The following is a 10892-nucleotide window of genomic DNA, read 5'->3' as shown; positions in this document are numbered from 1 at the left end:
AAAACACCAACCAGACTCGTTCGTAGATGCAGGTGATGCAGAGTACGAGGAGCCTGACGGCACGAGCTTAAATGAGGAGGACGAGTTGTCCTACTTTTAGTTAATGGGTGGCTCTCCATCAGGTTGACAGGCGGGATTTGGATCGCTGTGTTATGGACTCAGCTTTATTCTTTTTGGACATATCATTCTTTTGCAATTTTATTGGGCGATGCTTTGTGCGACTCATTTATATTTTTAGACCTGTATATATACTTGATCTCTTTCATTTCAGTAGACTTGTGTGGTTGTGCTTCATGTCCTAGGAAATTCCAGACTGCGCATTTAAATTGGATTAAACGTATATTAATGAAAATAGGTTATAAGTGACCCTAGGAACTCGGGAGTCGAGTGTATGCACGACCCCCGATTTTCAGGGCGTTACAAATGCTCAAGGCAACCAGTATGCTCCACAACCCGAGCCGCGATAAGACAGGTAATATCAGCCATATGCAAATAGGCAGTACCAACCACAACAAGTCCAACAGGGATATCAGGCACAACCATCTTAACAACAATTGCAACAACTTAGGGGGAATGCGTAAGGTCTACATAAGCAAGTGATGTTGGGAAGGAAGTTCGGGGATAAAACCCTCTTTGTTCAGACCCAACACCACGAGCGTTAGAGCCTTCGATAATTTCCGAAGGCAAGTCGAGGCAGAAATCGACCTTGAATTGTAAATCGGACCAGACATGACCCTTGTTACGTTTCAGGTCATTGACATTCTTGCCTCATTTAACCTTCTGTTGGGGCGGACATGGCTCCATACTGTTGGAGCCATCCCATCTACCCTCCATCAAAGGGTTAAATTTCCTTTGGAAAATTTGAATCATTTCAGTATTGGCCAAGCCAGAAACCATCCTACCGGTGACGGTTAACATCCCAGAAACTGATATCCCAGTGATTGACATTTAGCATGCAGAGGGTGACATATCGTATCACAGCTTTGAATTCAAAAATGTGAATGCAATTGCCAATCCACGACCTCTCGCTGCTAAATATGTCATTCCTCCTGCCGAACGATTAATCCTGAACCACTGTACCGAGTTCCATGAAAAAGGTAGGGTAGTAAAGCCAGCACGTGCCAACGTGCAGAGACGGGGATTGGGATATCGGCCAACATTAGAACATCAAGATAAAAGACCTAAAAAAGGGCAACCGTTTAGATACACACCCATCAAGTTCATTAAGGATGGGAAAGTTTGTGAAGACACGATGATTTCTCTTAAGGATCACCTCCAGCAACTCAAACTCTCTGAACACTCCAACCAGGAGTCCGTCTGGCCACCGATAAGGTGGGATAAGATCCTCAGGGCATCAAAAGTACATCCGATGCTAGGGGCAGAACCCTCAGACTCACCACATGAGGCTAGGGTCATGGAAAAGGATCTGCCCATAATGGACCCAGAACTAAGGGTGCCCCTTGCAAAGGATACGGGAAGGAACGGGGAAACATCCACTCCCACTCGCAGTAAAAAGGATACATCCCCGCCACCAACTCAGCAATACAAGGGGTAGAAGCAGCCTATCCATTGGATTGATAAAGGGAAGTGGCCTTCCCTTGATTGTACAGACATCAGGATCCCACCGCAAGGTGAACCTGAGGAGCTAGAAGAACTCCAACTCCTGGGTGAAGAGATTGAATCAAATTTCGACTCTGAGCCCAGCCCAGCAGACATCATGGTCATCAAGACAGATGACCCACAGGAACAAACAGGTCAAAACAACAAGATCGAAAGAGGGAAAGAACCACAATGGTCAGCCATCCCCCTAACGATCGAATCAGTCGGCGAATTGTTCATGGATGCCGATCCCCAAAAAAAAGGCTAATGTAAATAGTAGTTGGTACCCCGAACCAGGACAGGATCAATCATGGTTCATAACACCGTCTTGTTCGAGATACCTTGGTGACATAAAAAATCAGAAAATTTTCAAAACACAAAAACATCATATATTCCCAAAAATACAAAAAAATCAAATATTCTTCAAAGCCACAAAACATCAGAAAATTCTCAAAACACAAAAACAATAGAATTTTTTTTTAAAAAAATCACTGTGCCAAACACTTCACATGCAATGCAAGAGAGATCGACTCATATGATTTCGATCTAGAGTTGGACTTCGAGCTCATGGGTTTGGATGAAGCTCTGGATGAGGGAAATGATGATACTGCTCTTGAATTTGAAGATTCTCTCGAAAAGTTTGAAACAAAGGCCAATGTTGTAGCAGATGATTTCGAAATTGTGAACTTAGGATCAGTGGAACTCCCTAGAGAGGTGCGCATCGGAAGATCACTCTCTCCGGAACAGAAGCAGAGGATGATGGAGTTTCTGAAACCAAGGTTGTCTAACTTTGCCTTCTCTTATGAGGACATGCCAGGGCTCGATGAAGACTTGGTGGTACACCATTTACCAACAAAGCCGGATATGAAGCCTGTCAAGCAAAAGTTGCAAAGAATGAAGCCAAAATTGGCTCTGAAGATCCGTGATGAAGTCATCAAGCAATACAACGCGGGATTCTTAGTAGTCTCCAACTACCCGGAATGGCCTGCAAATATCGTACCAGTTCCAAATATGGATGGGAAAGTCAGGATGTGCATCGATTTTAGGGACCTCAGCAAAGCGAGTCCTAAAGACGACTTCCCTCTACCTCACATCGATACATTGGTAGATAATGCTGTTGGACACAAGATCTTCTCCTTCATAGATGGTTTCTCCGGTTACAACTAGATCAAGATGACCATCGAAGATCGAGAGAAGACTTCCTTCATCACACCATGGGGAACTTTCTGCTATTGAGTTATGCCCTTCGGGCTGAAGAATGCAGGAGCTACATATCAACGAGCCATGACTGCCTTGTTCCATGACATGATAAACAAAGAAATGGAAGTCTACATGGATGACATGATCATTAAGTCTCGCATGATCTAAGGACATTTCAAAGATCTCAAGAAACTCTTCGACAAGCTAGAAAAGTTCAAGCTTCGTCTCAATTCGTAAACATGTGTTTTTGATGCAACTGGAGGCAAGCTGTTAGGCTTCATTGTCAGTGAGGATGGCATTCGGGCAGATGAGACCAAGACTAAGGCAATCATCGACATGCCACCGCCCAAGACTGAAAAAGAAATTCGGGGCTTCCTCGGGTGAATCTAGTATATCAGCCGATTCATCACGCAGCTCACTCCGGTCTGTGAGCCCATATTCAAGCTACTACGGAAGAACTCTCCAAAGGAATGGAATGACAATTGTCAGGCGGCCTTCGACAAGATCAAAAAGTACCTGCTAAATCCTCTAGTGCTCATACAACCTACTCCGAGTAGGCCATTATTGCTATATATCTCCGTCATAGCAGAAGCAATCAGATGCATTCTTGGCCAACACAACAATATGGAAAGAAAGGATCAAGCGATCTACTATCTAAGCTGACGATTCACAAGCTATGAAGCCAAATACTCCAGCTTAGAGAAAATGTGTCTCCCCCTAGTCTGGGTAACACAACAGCTACGACTGTATATGATCGCTCACCCGATCCTTCTGCTCGCTCATATGGACCCGTTGAAGTACTTGTTCGAAAAACCAGCACTAACGGGCAGGATCGCAAAATGGTAGATACTGCTTTCAAAATTTGACATCACATATGTCACCTGGAAAGCAATCAAGGGGCAAGCACTGACTGATCACTTAGTAGCACACTCTCTGCCTGACAACCAACCATTAAAGACCTTCTTCCCTGACGAAGACATCCTCCAGATCGAGGAAGAAGAAGAAAGAAAAGCAGGACAGTGGACACTCTTCTTTAATGGAGCCGCGAACTCAAAAGGGAGTAGAGTAGGCATCATACTCTACTCTCTCGATGACGTCCCAATCCCCATATCTAGGCGATTAGCATTTTAATGCACCAACAACGTGGCTGAATATGAAGCATGCATCACCAGTCTAAAAGAAGCCATCACCCTCAATGTGAAGGTTTACGGGTCTTCGGAGACTCACAACTCATCATCAATCAGGTAAATGGCGATTGGAAGACCAAGGATGAAAGGCTGATCCCGTATCACGTCTATCTGGAGAATTTAATTGAAGAATTCAAGGAGATCACATTCTCTTACATGTCCCGAGTCAAGAACCAATTTGTGGAAGCTTTGGCTACCCTCGCCTCAATGTTGGAAATACCAAAAGGAGTCGCGGAATGGGAACTCACCGTCGAACTCCAGGAGGAACCTGCATTTTGCCTACAGATCGATGAAGCTGAACCTCCCTCGAATGATCGGCCATGGTACATAGACATAAAGAAGTACCTCGAACACCAGAAGTACCCGGAAGGATCAACACTAACCGACCATTGCACTATCCAACGGTTAGCGGCACAATTCGTGATCACTGGGGGCATCCTTTACAAGCGATCCTTCAACCAAGTCCTTCTCCGTTGTGTGGATGAGACAGAAGCGGCACAGATCATGCTAGAAATCCATGAAGGACTATGCGGCCCACACATGAATGGACATATGATGGCAAAGAAGATCCTACGACTCGGCTACTATTAGCTCACGTTGGAGACAGACTGCTACAAACACGTCAGGAAATGCTTCAAGTGTCAGGAACATGCGAATCAGATTTGCACCTGCTTCTGAACTCTACAACCTGACGACACCATGACCCTTCTCTGTATGGGGGCTGGATATTATCGGCAAGATTAGCCCCAAAGCTTCAAATGGGCACGAATAGATCTTGGTGGCAGTAGATTACTTCACCAAGTGGATAGAGGTAGCATCCTACACCACCATTACAGCATCTCATGTGGTCAAGTTTATAAAGAAAAACATCATTAGCCGTTATGGGGTCCCTCAAGCCATTATTACTAACAATGGAACTCCGTTCGTCAATAAAAGGATGAGCGATTTTCTCGACAAGTTTAAAATTCAATGCCATCGGTCAAGCCCCTACCGACCTCAAATGAACGGTGGGGTCGAAGCCGCAAACAAAACCATCGTACGCATACTGGAGAAAATGGTGAAAACATATCGTGACTGGTCGGAAAAGCTTCCTTACACACTCTGGGCCTATCGGACGTCTGTATGGTTTGCTACAAGCGCAACTCCATATGAACTCATATACGGAATGGAAGCAGTACTACCATTCAAAATCAAAATCCCATTGCTCCGAATACTGCTAGAAAGTGAAGTCGAGGAGGGAGAGTGGTAACAAGCAAGGTACGATCAACTGCATCTGGTAGACGAAAAGCGCATGTGGGCACTAAACTACTCCCAATGTTACCAAAGAAGGATTGCACGAGCCTACAACAAGAGGGTTCAGAAGAGAAACTTCAAAGTTAGTGACATGGTCATGAAATGCATCCTACTGCCATACTTGCCAGATCTTAGGAGAAAATTCAAACCCTCGTGGATAGACCGCTGATCATTTGAGAAGTACTCCCAGGAGGCGCTCTTCGGCTCACCAATCTGAGAGGAGAAGATCTTCCCGAGCCCATCAACGCCGATAACGTGAAAATCTATCACGGGTAACCATATCTGACCCTGTCAATGATTACAATTGCAAAGCTATCTCCATTATTTTCCCACCAAAACAAACATATATATATATATATATATATATATATATATATATATATATATATATATATATATATATATATATATATATGTATCTGCCATCTCTCCTATCAAAAATACTCGTCACTTCTCCCAAAAAAAAGAAAAAAGAAGAGAAAACAAAAGCACAAAAAAAAAGAGGAAAAAGACCGGAAAAGCAAGATCAAAAAGGAGAAGATAAGCCCATCCCACATCCCCAAATAATCCAAACTAAAAGGCAGCTTACGATTGTGCTCAAAGATAAGGACAGGAAGGTAACTAGTTGGCCAGCTATGAAGGAAGTCTCTCCATCTCACCTAGCACTCAAAAAAAAAAAGAAAGAATAAAAAAAAGGGAGACATGTCTAAGAAAAATGGGCGAGTTGAAAATCTGAAGGGGTGGCTCGAGTAAAAACAGCGGACATGTAGCGGACTTAGTGAAAACCTGAAAGGGCGCTAAGGGTAAAAACAGCATAGCTGCCAAGGGGCAGGCAAGAGTAAAAACTCGAGACATGGTGAAAATCTGAAAGGACGCCATGGGCAAAAATGACGAGAAAGCCGGATGTAGTGAAAACCTAAAAGGGCGCTACAGGCAAAAATGGTAAGAAATAAAAATACAAAAAAAAATAACATAGAAAACAAAAGTGTAGGAATAGAAGAAGCTGAAGCAGCAAGCACCGCAGCGAGATATAAGGAAAGATCAACTTCGGATTAGTACCCTATCAAACTCTGCTCAAATCTATGGAATACGATCTCGGACACCCTCTCAGGGAACCAAGACCCTAAGAACATAATCTAGACTACTGCGCACAACGTGGGTAGAGCCCAAGATTCTGATCCCAATCATCCAAAGCAAAAATCCAAACCCAAGCGAATATTTGCGAATTTGGCACAAAATAAAAATCTTTAATTTCTTTAAAGTCTTTCTTACAAGTACACTTTTCTTTCCTTTTTTTCTCAAAACAAAACCCTACATGCATACAAAATAAGCAATCGACCAAAATCAAGGATCACAGGTGGGCTCCTATCCCTCATACATCAATAATCTCTGTCTAAGCCTCTCTATCTCCATGCGTAGGTAAAAGGCCTCATCCTTATCTAGACGATGCGCCACAAGTATGTTCTCATCACACCGCCGTCCCGCTGCCAGTCGATGAGCCATATCCTCGCATGTGTGATGAAGGGCAGCAATGAAACACCCCAAACTTTTCAATACCCAAGTATTGAAAGTCCTTGAGTGTTACCATGAAATCTAACTTAATAAGTACATGAATATGATGCCAATCTAACTATCCTAACCCTATATTTATCTTTTAACACGAATCTGACCGTTAAGAATGATCTTCATCCATAAATCAGGTCATTCGACCGTTGCTCATGTAGTTTGATATATGTACCTTCCTTTAACTAAATTAGTGAATAAGTCTTTATCTATAATGATTTAAATATAAGTCATTTTGTAAGAATTATTTAGAAAATGACATATAATCATCTAGAACCATTAGATTTCACAAAACTTTGAGATCAACAATAATTACGAAAATACCATCAACATATACCTTGAATTCCAATTCATATGGTTCTTATGATCCGTTTAATGTGAAATTTTATACCAAGCCTAATTATTATAAATTAACCATACATATCAAATTTCAGCCCTTAGATAACATTAAATTAGTTACTTGATCTCTACATCCATCCGTACACTTATTGGATCAAGATTCTAATCCGTTTATCTTGTTCACACCATATGAATATGCTTAACCCACCATTAGAATTACAATATGAGAAACCTATACATGTGAGAAAGTCACTTGAACCTAATGATATACATGTCCTACCCCTAATTACTCCAGAAACACACTTTATGACCATCCGTATACGAAATTGACCGTACATCCACCTACATACATGGTCAGAGTGCTAACCACCAAGTCCCCCTATTTTTAGCTAGTCATTTGACCATCCATCATGTTTGGATCCGCCAAACGGGCCACATGAATATTGCAGTGGACCGACCATCATAAAGATCTTAGGATATAGGACGAAACTACCCGGTAACTCGTCAATCAAAGGTGTATAAATACTGTTTCTAATTGTGGAGAGTGTTAGCCAATAAAAGAGCATCTCGGCCATCCTTGACAGATCGGGCCCCAAATTTAATCGGTTGAAAGATCTTAAGAAATGAGGATGATTGGTAAAATTTCACTTCTTTGGATAGCACAGTAGGGAGGAACGGATGATAGAAGATACAGTAAGGGGGAAGGCCAAATTTATAAATACCAAGTGCATGGCAACCACGTGGAGGATGGGATTAAATGGTGAATGATACCTCATGCATCAAAGGATCGTGTGGCCCACTTGGAAATCGGATCTGACTCAAACTTGGGGCTATGGGCCATAACGACATGTAGAAAGTGGTGAATGGCATGGATTCTCCGAAAGATCATCACAAGTGGACCTCACCTAACTAATCAAAATTGGTACCTTCTCGTACAGGCTATAACAACTATTACAGCGACTAAACCGCACAGAATGATGGGTTTCACCCTACCTCCCTACCCCGTGTGTGGGTCATCCGACAAATGGATTGCCCCTATATTTTGGCCCCTGACCTAAAATAACCATACAAAACTAATGAACGAATTAGATCTCTGGGAATACCATCAAAGTGGACCCCACTTAATGCTACAGTAAGTCACAACTCTCCAAGCTAGCAACTCTTCCGAAATAAGTATGTATTCAAATTCAAAACGAACTACCTCCGTTTCTTCCTCCTAAAACAATCACGTTCCAACGAGGATTAGCATCAACAGATCTCACCACTCCATATGGGATGATCCCTACCCTCAGTGAACCCCGCTAACTCAAGAACCGATTTGGAAAAGAAACTCTCTCACACGCTACAACAATGCCCGTGAAAACCGTTAGTGTAACGATCTGTAGTTTAGATTTGGGGTGTACCCCATTAGCATGGGCCACTTGACTTTTGATCTTGCACCACCCATAGTCAGATGGCCTAAATAGGACCCATAAAACATGACAGACGGTATGGATCTCACTAATCCTCACTGAAGGCCCCACACATTGGTGGTGCGTGTACACATAATGTGTACACTCCTGAGGATCACCAAAACCAAGGCCAGCCTAGATTTCACTTGAGATTTCAGCGAAGGAAATCCTTTCTTCCTTCCGCATTCACGGACGACTGTTCGTTGGGATGAGTCGTGGCCCACCACGATCATCCCTAAGGATGATCTGAACCATCCATTCAGTTAGTTACGCGACAAAACCCAAAACCCCAAAAACTGAAAGACTCTATATATACAACTCGTGGCATGCGCACCAACCGACAGAAGGACAGCCGTTTCCCATTGAAACCAGTAGTGGCAATTGTTCTGCGATCAACAACTTATTCCTTAGTACAATCAGAACCGTCCAAACTCATCCTCAGGGGATTCCTAACCCTGCCAAGGAGGTCAAATTGGGAGATACCTCGCACCTGGATCGTTGGCTAATCCATTCTACAAAGGCAAAACCGCAACTGCCTTATCTACGCACGAAACCGGGGCTGCGTAAGTCCAACCAATCATCTGATTGCGTGAGGGATATGCATGGGTCCTCATGTCTACAAAAGACCTCCCGTCCCACCAGTATAAGCCACGAGAGAAAGAAAAGAAGAAACGTGGGAGAAAGAGAAGGTTGGAGGATTCAAGTTAAACCCCAGATCTGAACTCCAATTCACACCATTATTAGAATCTAGCCGTTCTCCCATTAGTTAGATTCAAATCCTCCTGTTTTGATCGATATTTTAGTTCATCTCACGCAGTTTTCTGTTTTAAAATTTTGATTCCAGTTCCAGTGCAGATCTCTTGAAACTGGTTGCATTTCGGCTACATCAAAAGGTCTGGCTCTCACTTCTTGATTTAGACATATAAATATCTATCTTTTCATCCATTGCTATAAAACCTCTCTCTTATTAGTATTATTGCCAAATAAATCATAATCTTGCACGCCAGTTGTAAAAAAAGAAATAAAAAAAAACTTGGCTGAAGTTTTCCATCCCACCTGCCGACCTAGATGGGGTACTACTTCTCTAGTAATCTGAGGGGCCCACATGATCTCTAGTTTGATCACTATACATATATTCCATATGGAGTGTGGTCAACGTTACCTGGATCTTACCTGTATCAATGTTCAACTCGGCTAGGTAATCTAAACCTTAGGTTGAGACATTAACCCTAAATAGTGTGTAAGCTTGAATCTAACTGTATAAACTTATAACTCATGATAAGGTTTGATTCTAAGGAAACACACATTCCCTAGCAACACTGGTAGGCAATTCAAAGTATAAGGTGATGATTTTTCCTCTTAAGCTTTCCATTTCCAAATTGGTTTAAGTTATAGCTTTATCAAATGTTAAAATTGTTAATTTATAGCATGCGATCTCTTATATGATTTATATATGATTTACGATTGATAATTGTAAGACATGATTGCATGTGATAATTGCTACATGATAGCTCTCATTTTAATTTATAGGTCACATCATGACCTGTTGTGATTATTATGCTTAACATATGCCTGTCATGCTATAGCAGTATATTTTCATATGAATTGTTGTAAGTCATTATGAACCCATATTCACTACACTTATTAGTGGGTAAGCTCTCTAGTGTATGTGAACCCATACTTAGGATGTAACATGATGGAGTGTGGAATGGAATGAACCCTCGATTGGAGGTTATGTAGGACATGAGATTCCTTACTCAATTAATTTGATTGACCACTAATCGATGGGTTGCATTGAGCATCCTAAGGTGGGAGAAATCTCATAAGCCGGGGATGGTGGTAATGTGACACTATGCCCGAGCTGTCGGCCTACGCTGGGTAACAAGCCCCCCGTAGTGACCATTAAGTTTACTTAAATTGGCTGATTGTAATTAGAATAATAATGGTTTGGCTAAATCATGCATTCATGGCATATTGGCGATGACGGGTGGCTAACTCTGGATGCTGTAGCATGTACCCTAGGGTCATTGAGGTATTATTTTATTAGCTCCCAGACCACCTACTATCGACCTATTTGTCCGACTGGAAGAGCATTTCTAGGTCGATGATTGCATGAGTGACAAGCCCAAGTCTGACTGGATACATCCCCAGGTTGATGATTGCATGGGTGGCGAGCCCAAGTCCGATTGGATGAGCATCCCCAAGTCGATGTGCATTCATACATCCATGCATTTTAATAAGATTGCATCTTACGTGTTTT

The 10892-nt window shown here is 42.4% G+C and overlaps 1 protein-coding gene across 1 annotated transcript; it reads left to right on the top strand.

Annotated features, from left to right (window-relative positions):
* The first annotated feature begins 3959 nt into the window (after positions 1-3959).
* Positions 3960-9545, top strand: LOC131236094 (uncharacterized). Its single transcript, XM_058233210.1, has 2 exons — positions 3960-4481; positions 9477-9545. Exons 1-2 carry the CDS (start codon positions 3960-3962, stop codon positions 9543-9545), a joined length of 591 nt encoding a protein of 196 aa, XP_058089193.1.
* The last annotated feature ends 1347 nt before the right edge of the window (positions 9546-10892 follow it).

Source organism: Magnolia sinica, unplaced genomic scaffold, assembly GCF_029962835.1.
Source record: "Magnolia sinica isolate HGM2019 unplaced genomic scaffold, MsV1 ctg213, whole genome shotgun sequence".
NCBI lineage: Eukaryota > Viridiplantae > Streptophyta > Magnoliopsida > Magnoliales > Magnoliaceae > Magnolia > Magnolia sinica.
The sequence above is the reverse complement of the archived record's forward strand: the minus strand, read 5'-3'. Positions and strand labels throughout refer to the sequence as shown.